Source organism: Vipera ursinii, assembly GCF_947247035.1.
Source record: "Vipera ursinii genome assembly, chromosome: Z".
Taxonomy (NCBI): Eukaryota; Metazoa; Chordata; class Lepidosauria; order Squamata; family Viperidae; genus Vipera; species Vipera ursinii.
Window position 1 is genome coordinate 79,845,707 of NC_139517.1, and position 18,429 is coordinate 79,864,135.

Consider the following 18,429-nt stretch of genomic DNA (forward strand, 5'->3'; position numbering starts at 1 on the left):
ATTTTTCTTTTTCTCAAGCTTTCTGAACGTGATATTTACTGTATTCCTTTCTCTCCCTCTTTTCCCCCAGTTCATATTAGTCAAGGCATTTCATTTTACCAATGCTTTTTTAACAGCTTCAATTGTTGAGTAGCATTAAAATGCTATCGTTTTATTTCTGTTTGTCATAAGGGATTATTATAATGCTATTTCATTGGATTCTTGTCCGTTTTCTCCATTAGCCTCTTGTGCCTGTTTAGTTTTATGTATTTACTTAAACAGTTTATGTGGCCGCCCACCATGCAGCAGTTAACTCTGGGCACTAAGATTAAGTACAAAAAATAGTTATTATTTTTAATTCTTTGTTAGATGTTAATAATCAATATTCAGTGCACCAGATGACCAAATAAAACCTTTTATTTTTACAGTCAGATTAATAGCAACAGGGCTCACTTAACCCTTTAGCTCGAATACTTGAGAAGTAAAGTCAGACCTTTTAAGTCTTTGCAGAAGACCAACAGGATTGCAGCCTTGCAAATCTCAGAGGAGATACTGTTCTGCATGACAGAGAAGGCATGTCTCATGGATTCTGCAAAATGACACGGTTGAATAGAGGAGGTCCAGAGTGCACCCATCTTATCAAACCTAGTGGGATGAACAGAAAAGATTGGAGACAAACGGTTCCTATAGGTAACCTGCTTTGTACTGTGTGTAGGGCTTTATAGGTGACAATCCAGTACCTTGAATAGCACCCGGTGGAGCTCGTATGCGTGTATCTTGACATTACTCAAACTTTTTGTGGATGATTGATATCAGCCCTTTGATCTAGCCAAGGTTGGAAAATGCTTCACAGGTTTTACTGGAATGTTAGTGTATTGATATAAATTATAGAAACCACATTTTGAATGCCAAACAACATTTTTCCTTCCTTCCCTTTTTGGAGTTAATGTAGAACTTCAATTTCCATGTCACACTTTCTTGTTTCCCTGGGGTGAACTCATATTTTATTAATTTATTTATTACTCCAAGGTAATTTCTGTGGTTCTCAACAGAAACACATAGTCTTTCACAGACATTCTTTCCTTGAACTCTTGCACATTTGTCTTCTCCAAAATACTTGTCTTTATCTAGTACCTAATGTTGATAAAAGATATTTGAAATAAGAGGTTGTCCAGTGTTTCACATCAAATTAAGATATGGAATGGAAAATCTAATAAGAGTTTGAGCATTGAGGGCCAGTGAACTAAAACTGAATCCTGTGGTGCATTGTGGGAAGAAGTATGCAAACATGTACCCAACAGAGCTGGTAAACAGGCAGCCAAACTACTACTCAACAATAGCATTATAGTCTCCTGGCTAATGTAACAATGCCATGCGCTAATAATAAATAATAGCTTATAAAGCAATTAGGTAGAATTGCTTCTAAATATCTTGTGAGAGCCTTTTTTAGACATTTGTGTTTTTAAATGTGACAAGTCATTATTGTTGTAGTGGAGGAAGCTCCTGGTATTCTGCTAAAGTAGACAATATTTTAGAGGGCTGTAGCTTATCTTGCAGTTTTCTGGAGTTCTCAGGAAGTTATATGATTTGACAATCTCACTAGCCAGTGGTGTTTTGTTTTGTTTTGTTTTAAATGTTGGAAGGTTTCCAACTTTCATCCCAGTTTTTAAGTTTTTAATATAATTTCTATTTAACATTTTTTAAAAAGAAATATGAAAAAATAATACAAACTAATATAAAGTAATAGAAATAAATAAAAAGTAAGTTAGAAGAGCTGAAAGTGCAAGAAAGAGGAAAGAAAAAGAAACAAAAGAAAAGATACAAAGAAGTAGCTTCAGTTCAATTATAAACTTATTTCTTACTCTGTGTTTGTAACTTTTTTCATTCTATAATCCATCCTATCTAATCATCAAAACCATAAATCATAAGTTCCTATTTTGCTGTCCCTAAAAGTTTCCAGTCAATACTTTGTTTGATCAGAGAAATCAATTTGGCCTTTTCAGCAAGTTCCATCATTTTCACCAACCATTCTTCCTTTGTGAATAGTGCCAAATCTTTCCATCTTTGTGCATACAATAAACTTGCTGCAGTTATCATGCACAAAAACAAAGTTACATGTTTTTTTCCAACTGTTTGTCCATCAATTCCAAAAGAAGAGCCTGTGATCTAAATTGTATATTAATCTTTAAAAACCTCTGAATCAGTATATGTGTTTAAATCCAGAATTTTCTATCTTTTTTACGTATCCATCAAACATGATGAAATGTTCCCTTCTTGTTGATATTTCCAATTTAAATTTGAGATGCCTTTATAGACTCAGGACAATTTGTAATATTTATCAACAGTACATCTTTTTATAAAATTCTCTTTAAGATTATAATAGCATAAATTTCAATTCTTTCCACCACGTTTTCCCATCATTCCATCTGTATATTGTAATCAAATTTTGTATTCCTCTTCATCATACATTCTTTCACATGCCAATAAAAGTTTATAAGTTTTAACAACTATGTGTTCATCATTTGTATACAATTCTGTTTTAAACTCAGTCTAACAATGTTCAAAATCATAAATTCTTTTGTCTATTTTTAAATCTTTCTAATAATTGCAAATAAGAGAAACATTGCCCACTGTATTATTTATTTATTTATCTATCACATTTATGTAGCTGCCCATTATACAAAAGTTACTCTGGGTGATGTACAACAATCAACAAAACAATAAATATATAAAAATAATTATAAACATATGAAAATTATTACAAATTAAAAATGCTATAAAAATGAAAATATGCAAACCATACAGAGTAAAAAGATCAACCGCTGTGGAGCTATCTGGATCTCTGCTAATGGTAGTAAAGCCAGGTAGTAAAGCTAGATTTCAAAGCCAGAATGATAATGGGTACGAAGCTAATCTGACTTCAGGGGGAGAATGCTCTATAAGGTGGGTATGATAGAAGAGAAAACCTGCCTTCTGAGTTCCACTGAATGTAGGTTACTGGCAGATGATACCTGCAACATGCCTTCTGTTCTAGATCTAATGGGACAAACTGATGTAATCAGGGAGAGGTAGTCCATGAGATAACCTGGTTGCACATCATGAATAGCTGTGAGATCATTAATTCTCATGAGCTTGTTTGGATATTAATACCATGAGAAGTATCCTTAAAGTTGTTGTTATCTTCCAAAATGTGCTTGCTAGGCATATGGGAAAGAACTTTTCTCTATGGCCATCAATCCATGAAAGACCTGAACTTCCATTCTTTTCATGAAGAGGTCATGAAAAAGATCGAGACTCCTCTTTAACAAGATTTTTGGCACTTAATTGACAGTAATTTTAGATGACATTTTATTTTATTGTATTAGATGTTTTGTTTTTTGACTATCTTGAATCCCATACCAATAAAAATATTACTTTAAGAAAAAGAATACTAAATAACAACGCTTTAATTTTTTTCACAAGTACAAATGTTTCTTTGTTATTTAGGAGAAGTCCTCATTTTTCACATCATTTAATTTAACTTTCTCATTTTTCTAGAGCACTCTGACCTCACGAGCAAAAAGCTTGACTTTGTTGCCCCTTGGAACAGCTAACTCCACATCTCTCAGTTCTCAAAAAATCGTAAATCAGAGTGGGCCTCCAGTTGTCACCATAACACATCACAAATCTCCTGTGGTAGCCCGAAAACAATATCCCCGCCAGCTTCATGGAGTCAGAGAAGTAAGAATTGTGTGAAATTATTCTATGGGTGAAAATGTGATATAATCTCTGGAGTAAATGGTTAGATATTTATTTAGACTTTTATTTTCTTTGTACTGTAGAACACTATAAAATTAACACTAACAATTTGTCTAAATGATTGAAGTTCTTAAAAGCTAACTACTAGTTTTTACTAAGTTGTATTGGTAGAGTATGTAAAGCAAATATTTTGAAGTGTTTGGGCTGGTAAGCTTTGTTGGAGTTTCAAGAGAATCTTTTGGATACTCTCACAAAATCTCTGCCTTGATAAGAGTAGGCAATCCTAAAATCAGAAAACAGGATGTATCTTTTTCTTTTAATATTAGAGATTTGTAGTCATAAAGTTCAGTATTTGCTGAGGGAAGAAACTAGAATGACGTGGGTTTAATTTAATATTTTGCCTTTGAGGCAGAATTACATGTGTTCATGGATTTGTCAAACACTTTTCTGTTTAAAATGTCCTTATTTTTTCAAACTTCAAAAGAAAAAAACCCCAACCAAACTGCAATTATTGTTTTCCAATGCAAAGTAATAAGAATGTATATAGTAAGGTTTTTAAAAAAGGGAAAGCCTCAACAGTGAAAGCTTTTACTAATGGAACTGTGGCTTGAATGCTTCATAAAGAGGCAAAACATTGATGTTATTGATGGTAAATTGTTAAATATAATGGGAAAAAAGATATAGAAAGTTTTGAAAGGCTTTGATTCATCATGGTGTATTACATAACAGTTGAATTTCAGACCTAGCACATAATGTACGTGGGCAATTCGGAAATAAACCTCTATTTGGTTAACAATGACAGACACTCGCAGATACAGAACTTGTATTATACACATTAGAAAACTACAACATTACATTACGTTTTGACCTAATCGTCATTCAAATTGAGGCACTTGTCATGAGGTCTTACAAGGTTTGAAATTCCTTCTGCAAAAAAATCTCCCACCTGGGAATGAAGTGACCTTGTAAAAGCATCATGAACCCATTTGGTGTGTTTCATGCTCCTCAGAAAGGGGTTTGGTACCCAACGAGCACAGAAAATCACTCCATAGACCTTTTTTTCAATATCCTGCATGAGTTCATTGCTGACTATAGATGAGCAGCCACCTCTTACCTCATCATTCATGTCAGTTCGTCCATCTTTCAACATGTGACACCATTGATGTATGACACCTTCACTCATCACATTTGGTCCGTAAACAGTACACAGTTTGCGATGAATTGCAGCTGTCGAAATGTAAAAAATCAAGCTAGGGCAGGGGTGGCTGTTGGAGCCGCCCCATGCGCCCTCCACCCACTTACCTCAGGACCATGGCTGCGAGGTCTTCCTCATCTCGACACTTGCCTACCTTGCAGTGGCGGCACTAATAGCCCTGTGAAGCAGGAGCCTGCATGGCCATTGGAGGCCTGCTTCTGTGGCCACTTGCTGTTGCTTGGACAGGTTGTCCCCAGCCTCCGTTTCATTGACAGAGGCCTTCAGGAAAGGCCTTTGCAGCCCAGAACGGAGGTCCAGGTTGATGTGCGCATCACTCCCCAGCCTCCATTTGGCCTCTGCCGGCAGCCTTCATTTGGCCTCTGCTGGCAAAACAGTGGCTGGGGGCGTGATTTGTGCATCAATCTGGAGCTCTGTCCTCAGCTGCACAGGCCTTTCCTAAAGGCTTCTGCTGGTGAAAGGGAGGTTGGGGGTGACATGTGCAAGTGGTGGCAAGCCGCCGCAGAAGAAGAGAGCCAGTGGCATCTGGATGGGGCTGTTGTGCCGCTGCTGTGATTTTATATATATCTCACTTCCAGATTTTTAATGTTCTCAAAGTGTTTATGAGTTTATCATTGTATTTGTACAAAATCTTTGTAATACTCCTTGTAGAATTTTCTCACTTCATTTCATGCTAAATCATTATGAATCTTTATTTTATTTTTAGTCATTGTACTATGAACATGTTTATCTACATATTTCATAGCACTTTTTATTTCCATCAAAATTGCCCCTTTCTCTTCTTCTTTTAAGTGTTCTGTTCTGTTCTCTTTCAGTACATTCTTTGCAACCATCTTTTACTTATATTCACATTATATGTTGTTGTTAGTTGCGAAGTTGTGTCTGACCCATCACGACTCCATGCACAACATTCCTCCAGGCCTTCCTGTCTTCTACTATCTTCTGGAGTCCATTTAAACTCACGCCTACTGCTTCAGTGACTCCATCCAGCCACCTCATTCTCTGTTGTCCCCTTCTTCTATTGCCCTCAATCTTTCCCAGCATTAGGCTCTTCTCCAGTGAGTCCTTCCTTCTCATTAGGTGGCCAAAGTATTTGAATTTCAACTTCAGGATCTGGCCCTCTAAAGAGCTGTCAGGGTTGACTGACCAGTTTGATCGCCTTGCAGTCTAAGGGACTCACAGGAGTCTTCTCCAGCACCATAGTTCAAAAGCCTCAATTCTTTGGCGCTCAGCCTTTCTTATGGTCCAACTTTCACTGCCATACATTACAACTGGGAAGACCATAGCCTTGACTATATGCACTTTTGTTGGCAGGGTGATGTCTCTGCTTTTTAGTATGCTGTCTAGATTTGCCATAGCTTTCCTCCCCAGGAGTAAGCGTCTTTTAATTTTTTGGCTGCAGTCCCCATCTGCGGTGATCTTGGAGCCCAGGAAAATAAAATCTGTCACTACTTCCATTTCTTCCCCATATATTTGCTAGGAATTGACAGGGCCAGATGCCATGATCTTGGTTTTCTTAATGTTGAGTTTTAAACCCACTTTTGCACTCTTTCTCTTCACCCGCATCAAGAGGCTCTTTAGTTCCTCTTCACTTTCTGCCATTAGAGTGGTATCATCTGCATATCTTAGGTTGTTGATATTTCTCCCGGCAATCCTAATTCCGACTTTTGATTCATCTAGCCCTGCCTTTCTCATGATGTGCTCTGCATATAAGTTAAATAGGCAGGGCGACAGTATACAGCCTTGCCGGACTCCTTTCCCAATTTTGAACCAATCAGTGGTTCTGTGTCCAGTTCTCACTGTTGCCTCTTGACCCGCATATAGGTTTCTCAAGAGACAAATAAGATGGTCTGGTACTCCCATCTCTTTAAGAACTTGCCACAATTTGTTATGATCCACACAATCAAAGGCTTTAGCATAGTCAATGAAGCAGAAGTAGATGTTTTTTTGGAACTCCCTAGCTTTCTCCATGATCCAGCGTATGTTGGCAATTTGATCTCTAGTTCCTCTGCCTCTTCGAAATCCTGCCTGTACTTCTGGTAGTTCTCGATCTACATACTGCTGGAGTCTAGCTTGTAGAATTTTAAGCATAACTTTACTAGCATGTGAAATGAGAGCAATGGTGTGATAGTTTGAACATTCTTTGGCATTGTGTTTTTTGAATTGTAATGTAAACTGACCTTTTCCAATCCTGTGGCCACTGTTGAGTTTTCCAAATTTGCTGGCAAATTGAGTGTAGCACTTTTACTGCATCGTCTTTTAAAATTTTGAATAGCTCAGCTGGAATACTGTCACCTCCACTAGCTTTGTTGTTACTTTTCTAAGGCCCACTTCACTTCACATTCTAGGATGTCTGGCTCGGGGTCAGTGACCACCCAACTGTGGTTATCTGGGACCTTACGCTTGTTCTTGTATAGTTCTTCTGTGTAGTTTTGCCACCTCTTCTTAATCTCTTCTGCCTCTGTTAGGTCCCTGCATTTTGGTCCTTTATCATGCCCATCTTTGCATTAAACGTTCCCTTCATATCTCCAATTTTCTTGAAGAGATCTCTAGTCCTCCCTATTCTATTGTTTTCTTCTATTTCTTTGCATTGTTCATTTAAGAAGGCATTCTTATCTCTTCTAGCTATTCTCTGGAATTCTGCATTCAATTGGGTGTATCTTTCTCTCTTGCCTTTCACTTCCCTTCTTTCCTCAGCTATTTGCAAAGCTTCCTCAGACAGCCATTTTGCTTTCTTCCATTTCTTTTTCTTTTGGATGGTTTTAGTTGCTACCTCTTGTACAATGTTGGGAACTTCCATCCATAATTCTTCAGGCACTGTGTCTATCAGATCTAATTCTGTATATCTTTTTGCCATCTCTACTGTATATTCATCAGGGATATGATTTAGTTCATATCTGAGTGGCCTAGTGCTTTTCCCTACTTTCTTCAGTTTAAGCCTAAATTTTGCAACGAGAAGCTCATGATCTGAGCCACAGTCAGCTCCTGGTCTTGTTTTTACTGACTGTATTGAGCTTCTCCATCTTTGGCTGCAGAGCACATAGTCAATCTGATTTCTCTGTTGGCCATCTGGTAATGTCCATGTGTAGAGCCGTTTCTTGGGTTGTTGGAACAGAGTGTTTGCTATGACCGTTATATTCTCTTGACAAAATTCTATCAGCATATGCCCTGCTTCATTTTGTACTCCAAGGCCAAACTTGCCTGTTATTCTGGTTATCTTTTGGCTTCCTACTTTAGCATTCCAATCCCCCATGATGATAAGGACATCATTTTTTGGTGTTTATTCTATAAGGTGCTATAGGGCTTCATAGAACCGGTCAATTTCATCCTCTGCAGCACCAGTGGTTGGGGCATAGACTTGGACTACTGTGATATTGAATGGTTTGCCTTGGATTCAAACTGAGATCATTCTGTCATTTTGGGGATTGTATCCCAGTATTGCTTTTCCTACTCTTTTATTGACTATGAAGGCTACTCTATTTCTTCTGAGGGATTCTTGCCCGCAGTAGTATACCTGATAGTCATCTGAATTAAATTCACCCATTCCTGTCCATTTTAGTTAACTGATTCCTAAGATGTCGATGGTCAGTCTTGTCATCTCTTGTTTGACCACGTCCAGCTTGCTTTGATTCATGTATCTTACATTCCAGGTTCCTATGGAGAAAAAAATCTTTACACCATCGGACTTTCCTTTCACCACCAGATGCATCCACAGCTGAGCATCCTTTCGGCTTTGGCCCAGTCACTTCATTCTTTCTGGCGCTATTAGTACTAGCCCTCTGCTCTTCCCCAGCAGCATATTGGACGCCTTTCAACCTGAGGGGCTCATCTTCCAGCGTCATATCGTTTTGCCTTTTGGTACTGTCCATGGGGTTTTCATGGCAAAGATACTGGAGTGGGTTGCCATTTCCTTCTCCAGTGGATCACGTTTTGTCAGAACTCTCTGCTATGACTTGTGTGTCTTGAGTGGCCCTGCATAGCATAGCTCATAGCTTCATTGAATTACGCAAGCCTCTTTGCCACGACAAGGCAGTAATCCATGAAGGGGTCAGATTATATAATTTTCTGTTATTCTCGTTTCTTCAGCATTTTCATATATGCATTTTCTTCATTAAGTCTTTTACTTCATCATTTCACCAAGGATCCTTTTTCATACTGTACTTGCCATTAGCATAGGTTTGCTGACTTCTATGGCATTCTGTAACATAATTCACTTTACTCTGTTCCAAGAGATTGCCACATTCTTTTTTCTTTGCACTCATTTTCTGTTTACCACTTGAGAAATCAACCTGTCTTCTAATACTTTTTCATAAAGGACTGACATTTCCTGCTTTTGCTCTATTTTATTTTACTTCTTACCATTTAAAAGGGTAAGGATTATATTGCATCTCAGAAAATGGGATGCCGTGGAATTCACTTTTTCTGAAATTAGATTTTGTATTTCTGTAAATTTAAGTAAAATATATACTTGCAGATTATGGCCCAAGTGGAAGGACAGCAGAAGAACTTAGCGCAAGGCATTGAATCTCTTCCAGGCTCTGGTCCTCTTTCTGCCTTTGATCAAGACTTGCTGCTTTTAAAAGCTACCTCTGCTGCTGCGCTCAGTTGCCTGGGAGAATGCCTGCATTTGCTTCAACAGAATATAAGCCAAGTGAGCGCATCGCGGAACAGGGCATTACCTTCAGGTGCGTAAAGTTGGCTAGTTTCTTTCTTTCATTTTTTTTGTCCCTTACTGGTGAACCAAGGAGACACATGCTTGGGGATAAGGTCTTCTTACCCCATTAACCACCTCCAGCAATGAGTGGCCCTACAGAGTCCAAAGACAACTGGCAAAACCAAGTTTTAATGCTCTTCTGGAAGATCAGACAGGTGAGAGCAGTTCTCAGCTCTGCTGGTAAAATGTTCCACAGGGTCAGGATCACAATGAAAAATACTCTTCTCCTTGACCCTGCCAGCTGGAATTCCTTAGCTGACAGTCTCCATAGCAGGCCACTGTTGCAAGTAGGGTGGGCCACTTCCATTGTAAGTAAGATGGCTCCTCAAATATGGACCCATACATGTAGAGCTTTAAAGGTAATAATTAACACTTTTTATTGGACTTGGCAGCAAACTGGTAAATGATGCAACTTGTGTTATGACAGTGTTATATGTACTGCCCTAGAGGCCCCAAGTATTGTGCATGCCACTGCATTCTGTACCAGCTGCAGCTTCTGAATATTCTTCAAGGATAACCCCATTACGGTACATTGTAGTAATCCAACTGAGAGATGATTAGGGTATGAGTGACTGTGCTCAGGGCATCATGATCCAGTTAAGGGTGCAACTAGCTAAACATAAAATTGTGCAAAGGCACTCCTAGCCACGACTGCCACCTGCTCTATGAGCAGGAATTATGAGTCCAAGAGAACTCCAGGTTGCGCACTGGGGCTCTCTGGGATAGTACAACCCTATCCAGAAACAAAGGTGATAAACCATTGGAACCTGAGGTAGCCTGCACCCGCAGTCAGGATTCAGCTGAAGCTTGTTGTCCTCCATCAAGACCCCAGGCATTAAGAAAGGACAGCCATGGCATCTTTTGGATCACCAGGATGTCATCAGTATATACTGATAATATTTCATCCCATGGTGTTGGATGATCTCACCCAGCAATTTCATATAGATGTTAAAAAGGAGTGGAGAGAATACCAAGCTCTATAGCACTGCACAAAGCTGTGGCCATGGGCTAGACCTCTTGCTCTCTATCAATGCTGATTGGAACTGACCTTGGAGAAAGTAGCCCAACCAGTGCAATACTGCATCACTAGCTAGCCCAAAAGGATACATTGGTTGATGGTATCAAAAACCACCAAGAGGTCAAGAAGAGCAAGAATGGATGCCTGATCCTTATCCCACTCTCATCAGAGATCATCCAAAAGCACAATCTATGCCATTTCTGTCCCATAACCAGGCCTGAAACCCAGGTGAAGGGTGTCCACATTATCTATTTCATCTAGGGGCCCCTGGAGTTGCAGTGCAATAATATTTTCCACCACCTTCCCTAAAAAAGGAGAGGTGATAAACTGGATGGAAAATTGTACAGGCAGGTTAGGCCTAATGATGGTTTCTTGGGGGTGGGGGGGGGGAAATCAAGGCATCCATGAGCCAGGAACACCCTTCCTGCAATGATGTTTTAATCACTGCTTGGACCCACCTGCAAGTTGCTCCCTGAAGGCTTTTACCAGCCAGGAGGGCAAGGATCTATTAAGGAGAGCTGCAAGGAACCTGTCTAGTTCCTCAGGTCCAACAGGGCCAAACTGTTCCTGGATAACTGGGCAAGTCTGTTTCCTGGATATCTCTAACGAACTTGCTCCATGCATGATCTCAAACTGAAGAGACTCGAGCAATTTTATCTGTCAGATGTTTGACAAATTCCTCTGCACAGCCCTGTGAGTACTTTTCTGAGCTTTCCTTTCCAAGGAGGAACCAGGGCCATCAGGTGGCACTCTGTGGATTCAACAGGGCTGGAGAAATAGTGATGTTTCGCTGCTCTTATCATCATAATGCAGACATGTTAAACACAAGGCCCGGGGGCCGGATTCGGCCCGCGAAGTGGTTTCATGTGACCCGCAAAGCCATCCTGGAAACAGTGAGGGAACGGCCCCCACTGCCTTGGCCCTGGCCCAGAGACCCTCCTTCTGCCAGAGACCCTCAGATCTGTCCCACTCCTGCCCAGGCCCCCATAGGCACCCTTGTTGCGAACGATGTAGAGCTGGCCATACCCACCCAATAGGCCATATGCACTCTAGCCACGCCCACCCAGTAGGCCACGCCCACCTGGCCATACCCACCCGGCCCCCTGAGGGCAACCGCAATGCTGATGCGGCCCTCAATGAAATTGAGTTTGACACCCCTGTCATAATATATAGTGGCTTGACTTATGTTCAGTTGGATTTGTTCTGAGTTTACTTCCAGCAGCACTCTAGCAATGTTTTGGGACTTTTCAGCACCCTCAGCTCCTCTGCAAACCATGGGGAGTTTTGGGAGCAGTGGGCCACGAGAGGACACATGGGTGCAATCATGTCAGAATAACAGAATAACACAGTTGGAAGCGACCGTGGAGGTCTTCTAGTCCAATACCTTGCTCAGGCGGGAAACCTTATACCATTTTAGACAAATGATTCTCCAATCTTTTCTTAAAAGCCTCTAGGGCTCTGCTGCTTTCTGATTCAAAGTTGTGGCCAAAACCTCCCAGGGCTGCCATGGGACATTCCCCCACTCCTGGAACCCAAGAAGATCCACAAGGCCCAATCTATCTGCTATCTTAGATTCAAATTATACTCATTCTTTTTTTAATCAAAGAAATGCACTACTGCAAAGTAGCATTCTTTTTTTATTTTTATTAAAGAGTTTTACAAAAACAAAATTTTACAATATATACCCAAATCCCCCCCACCCCAAACCCGCCCACTTCCCCCCCCTTCCCAGAGCTAAATACAGGATTATAGTTATAATAGTCATATTCTAAATAAAAATTATGCATAATATACAATTAACCAAATTCATAATGTGCTTTAACTCCCCTTTAACATAACTACATACAAAGTATCAATAACAATATCCCACTAAAATCTACTCATAAGCTAAATGGAACTTTTTAGTCCCATATTTGTTCTGAATATGATCTATCCATCTCCTCCAAACTGAAATATATCTTTCCTGTGAATGATCTTTCAAGTAAGCAGAAATCTTAGACATTTCTGCAAGATTCGAAACTTTAAACACGCATTCTTCTATAGTAGGCAAACTATCCTTCTTCCAATATTGTCCCACCAGTAACCGTGCTGCTGTTATCATATTCAACATCAAATTAGTTTCTTTAACATCACAATCTACAACAATACCCAATAAAAACAATTGCGGAGAAAACTTTATCTTTCTCTTAAAAATCTTTTGAATGTTCCACCAAATTTTAACCCAAAAAGCTTTTATATTTCTACAAGTCCACCACATATGAAAATAGGTGGCTTCTAAACTACCACATCTCCAACATTTAGACTGTAAATTAGGATACATGTTAGACAACTTCTTGGGATCCAGATGCCATCTATAAAACATTTTATAAAAATTTTCTCTTAAGTTTTGAGCCTGGGTAAATTTAACATTTCTGACCCAAATTATCTCCTAAGTGTCCAACGAAATTGGTTCCTGAATATTTTGTGCCCACTTTATCATACAATCTTTAACTAATTCCATTTCCGAATCCAATTCAATTAAAGCATTATATATCCTCTTTATATGTGCACAATTTAAATCTCTAATTTGTTTTACTAAATTTTGCATTTTTTTAGCATTCTTCAAATATTTTTGAATTTCAACTGTGCCAATTCAAGACAACATTCGTATTTGAGATGCACGATAAAAAAAATCCCAACGTTTCCCATGTGAATCTGAAATCCTACTATTAAAATTAAATTCCGTGTTTCTTACTTAGTTGATCACCCTGGTATGCTGGCTTGGCTCAGCATATGAAATTTTGATTCTATAAGTATGAAAAATCAGATGTCAAACCTGCCTCATATTTAGCAGCTGTATCATTTTAAATGAAAATTTTGTTTTCAAGCTTTGTTGGAATTTCTTTCCTGCCTATGTATGCTTTTTCTATATGGACTTGGAGGCTTTTTTGCACTGTTGACCTGGGACTCTGGAACTAACTGCATTGACTCTGTAGATCGCCTATAGTAAAGCCACAGAGATCTAGAGGTGGTATTTGCTTTGGTTTCTAGCCATTGGAATGTTTTAAGGCACACAGCACTAAGCAAGCAAAAAAGGACAGCTTCTGGAATTCTTTCTTTGTTTCATCACAAACAGTGCATATGAACAAGTGGCATTTGCAGAATTCTGGACAATCAGATAGTCTTCTCCTTGCAGTAGAAACTGCTTCAACTTTATGTTTAACCTTAAAGACAGTTTGTTCATCCATGCCTATATTGTTCTATTTGAAGCAGATTCTTGGCTGTGGTTGCTGCTATGAACGCCAAGTGACTGAAGAAATCCAAGGTGCCAGCAAGAGTTTTATAAAAGGAATGTTAAGATAATTTTTAAAGTAAATAAATATATTCAGATTCAGTTTTAGATGGTTAATAGCACACTGGAATAAAAAAAATATCAGAACATTGTGCTAGCCTGGGTAAAAATACTAAACTGCTAAATGCCACATACAGTCAGAAATAGTGTTTCCTGTATTAATTTCAGAAGAACCAATTGTATGAAATAATTTTTGTTGGAAGATTGTCATTTACAGCAGATACTCAAAGAAGTAGATAAATATAGAGACATCTTGGTAATTGCTGTGACAATAGAAAAGTAAGATGGGTAAGAAATTGCAGGAGAAATTTTTGTCTAGGTTCTTGTCCCATTTCCTCTGGGTTCCTGTTTTGATTTCATCAAAGCCTACCTTTGCTATTTAATGCCCCAAAGCCCTCCTGGAGGCTGTATCCGTGAAAGATTTCCAAGAAAGAGGACCCAAGAGCCAATGTGATTATCATAAGCTTTATTAAAGGTAAATACTTACAGGAGTAAACATGCAGTGTCCTTGTGACACATGGCAGGCTATGTATGCTGTGTTCTACCATGGCACGTCCATGGCAAGAGGCTGGCTTGTAACACTTTTATAGCCATGAGCAAAACAAGATGTGTGGAAAAAAATAACTTACCACTGAAGTGCTCTTCCCATGGACTCCTCAGTTTCTCTGTACTTGGCACAACCACAGTGTGTATTCCCAGATATATTGTGTATCATGCTGTGTATCGTTTTCTAAACTAAAAGTTCTTGGCAGTGATTAAACATGACATTAGTTTGGTTCAAAGTATATACATGCATAGGTTCTTATAAAAGGTAGCAGCGGGAACTTTTAAAACTACACCTTTCTTATGTCTCTTAAAACTTTCTGGCCAGATTTGCTGTTCCACAGAGATGTATCCAGATGGAAATATGCTGAAAGAGATATTTCTTATCTAGGCTCTTTGTATGTCGTGTCCCCTGCCCTCACATGGAATAGAGGGAATGCACAGTGCAGGAAAGATATTGCAGATTTTTCTTCTTCTTTTAGAAAATATCCTAGTATGGCATGGATCAAAGTCAAATTCTACAGAAATACTGAAAAACAGTGCCCTTGCTTCTTTAACAGCAGCGAGTGCCAATCTATCGTGGTCAGTCATACCATCTGTGATACAAGATGAAAATATGGTAAGTCTTGTATGAAGATAATTAGAACAGCATTTATACACCATATTTGAAGGCTTTGCACGTGGTAATGAGTGCATGTTTTGGGGTGGGATACTCTCATATGGCAATTTGGTTTAGGTTCTTGTATCTAGGCATGGTAGTTTATATGGTTTATTTATTTATCAACAAATTAAGAATGCATTGCTGGGGAGGATTGGTCTAATCATATCAATGTCCAGTTTACATCTTGAAAGATTCCAAAATAACATTTTGATACATTTATTTAATTACATACCGTAATTGTTGCTATAATATAATCTTTGTTATTTTCTTCTCAAGCCTATGTTTTAGGTAGATAGGAGACTATTTTCTACCAAGTCGGAGCATTAGCTGATGCCATCTCAATATTTTTATACGCTGATTGATAGGAACACTAAAATATGTTTGATGTAAGCTTTCCCCAAGCCTGCCTGCAATTGCCATAGATTAATTCCATATCACGTAAAGTGATATATTCTACAACTTGTCTAAAATTGTAATGATCTGCCAGTTTCTGATTTTAGAAATTTTATTAGCAAGAAATTTTTTATTAGCAGGAAACTTTTTTTTAAGATTGCAAGTTACCTGTTAACACTTGTGTTTGGTAGATTACTTCAGAGAACTTCTTAAAAGTTGTTATTATAGGTCGGTCTTATGCTATATAATAGCCATAGTATGTGTTCTAGCATATCCTCTTTAGTATTATTTATTTATTTATTTATTTGATTTATATACCGCCCTTCTCCTGAAGGACTCAGGGCGGTGTACAGGGCAATAAAAATGAGAATACATTAGTTAAAATAATATTAAAACCCAAACCCATCAGGCCAGGCTGGCTTGTTCGAATAGATAAGTTTTTAGATCACGCCGGAAGGAGCGAAGGTCGGGGGCCATCCGGAGTTCAGCCGGTAAGCGGTTCCAAAGGATTGGTGCACCCACTGAGAATGCTCTCCCCCTGGGGGTCACCAGCCGACATTCTCTGACCGGTGGTACCCTGAGGAGGCCCTCTCTGTGGGAACGTACAGGACGGAGGGAGGTTGACGCCGGCAGTAGGTGCTCCCGTAGGTAATCCGTAGGTATTAGTAGTGAAATAAATGGAATACCAATACAGAGAAATCCAACTATATCTTCTTATATCCCATTTTATTTTCCTACTGCCTATTTACTGTTTACTCTTTGGATTTGAATGTAATAATTGGCCTTGGAATGCAAATAGGCCATGGACCAGTAGTGGGCCATGGCCCACAGATTGGGGACCCCTGTTTTAATGGACTAATTAAATTCTCAGATCTGAGCTTGTAAATTTGTGGCTAGCACTTTTTAAGGAAGTACGGCTCTGTAGAGAAAAGCACTTCAGAAAGAGATTCCTTGTTTAAACAATCTCTCTGCTCTTCAAGGGGCAAAAGGGGGGAGGGAAGTGGGTCAGGTACAGGACATTGTAGGAGAGAACTTTATCGGAATGAGATGACAGCATTCAGGGATCTTCACAGCACATCTCTCTCTCAGTCACATCTTCACTTACCTACCATTTTGCTTAAAAATCAAATTATTGGAATGGAATGTGATTGCTAAATGAGGAAAGATTGTAGTGCATGTAGTGTAAGAAACAGAACTTTAACAGCCAGCTCTCTAATTCTCAAATATCTCTCTGTAGTTCAGTAACATTTGGAAAGACCATCATGGTTTATGTTCTGTGCTCTAGATCAACAGCCCCCAACCTTTTGGGTGCCAGAGACTGGTTCAGTGGAGGGCGGTTTTTCCGTGGACCAGCAGGGTATTTGTAATTTCACATGCTGCCTGCATCCTGCACGTGCCCAGATAGGGTTTTACTCACTTGCATGGCCTAGTTCCTGGCTCTCTGTGGAGTGCTCCTGGTCCACAGGCCGTTGGTTGGAGCCCCTGCTTAAATAAATGTAACCAGTAGAATGGTAATATGAGATAAGAGAATAAAGGAGTCCTCCCCCCTCTGCCCCCCCCCCAGGATTTCAACTTAAGAATGCTTAAAATTTTATTATTTGAATATTTAAATCTTAGTGATTGACCCTTGGATTTGCGGAGATCAGTAATTGTAGGATGTTTTGACAATCCTTTTAATATATACACTACATCAGGGGTAGGCAACCTCGGCTCTTTTATGACTCATGGACTTCAACTCCCAGAATTCCTGAGTCATAAAAAAGCCGAGGTTGCCTACCGCTGCACTACACAGAAGCAGGTGACAATAGAGAAATATCAAGCTAAGGTGCTCTTTTCTGCTGAATTGTCTTGAATTATGAATTTAGTTTGAAATTTTGTGGCGTATTTGAAATGGCTCCTGGGAAAAAGTCCAGTTATGTCTGCTGTATAAATTGTTGTGCTGTTCGTGGAGATGACACTTGAAGGTGGGAGATATTGTTCAGCCTTTCTCTTTGAGAAAGAGATTATGAATGGTATTTGCATCTAGGAGCACTTAAGTTGTAGGCATTTGACTGATAGAATAATTGCTCTTATAATGCAGTATTTTGACTGATTGTCATCATGTTAACAGTCTTCATTTTCATCTCTTATTTTCTTACTTAGATCAGCCAGTGTATAGCATATTTTTATGCATTTTTACTTTATATTGACAGATTAGTAACTGCTCCTGCAGTGGCCTCTTATACAGCTGGCCCGTTCTAAACCTGGTGACTATTCTCCAGGCATTCCCATCATCCTGACTTCTTTTAAGAACTCTTTATGTACAGTACTTGTACTTGCCTGATCAAGTTACACAGAGCAACAATGGATCAGATAACAAACAACTTGCTGGATTTAGTTGAAAGTTTTATTTAAAAGTTTGATGAGGGGATAATGCTTGTGCTGATATTTTGGACTATTAGATACCCAAAAGTACTTCGATTTGAACCAAAGAGATATCCTTACAGCCAGAAAACTGAGTCGATTTCACACACTCTTTGAAACTCAAGTCTGCATTTTCTCACAATGTTAGTAGTATGACTGAACAGGAAAGTGACAAATTCTTTTTGCCTACAAACACTTAAGGGAGATTGGACAATGGATTTATTACAACTAGCTGGAAATCACTTCTCTGTGGACTTTGGTGGGAAGATAAACTCATAGTGGAGACTAAATTTATTATACTTAATTAGACAACAATAGATAAGAGACTGCTTTAAGAAGCAAATGTGGATATTTGATCCAGGATGAATTACTTTTAATTTTTTGGGATGATTTGGGATAGATAAGATGTCATGGTAAATTTTCTATGAGTTATATA

At 39.0% G+C, this 18,429-nt stretch overlaps 1 protein-coding gene across 1 annotated transcript in view; it reads left to right on the top strand.

Annotated features, from left to right (window-relative positions):
- Positions 1 to 18,429, top strand: part of OSBPL10 (oxysterol binding protein like 10) — a 70,856-nt gene that overhangs the window by 31,955 nt on the left and 20,472 nt on the right. The window contains exons 4-6 of the mRNA XM_083376142.1: positions 3,517 to 3,699; positions 9,405 to 9,615; positions 15,019 to 15,155. Of these exons, the coding sequence (XP_083232268.1) occupies positions 3,517 to 3,699; positions 9,405 to 9,615; positions 15,019 to 15,155 (531 nt within the window). The remainder of the gene's footprint in view (positions 1 to 3,516; positions 3,700 to 9,404; positions 9,616 to 15,018; positions 15,156 to 18,429) is intronic.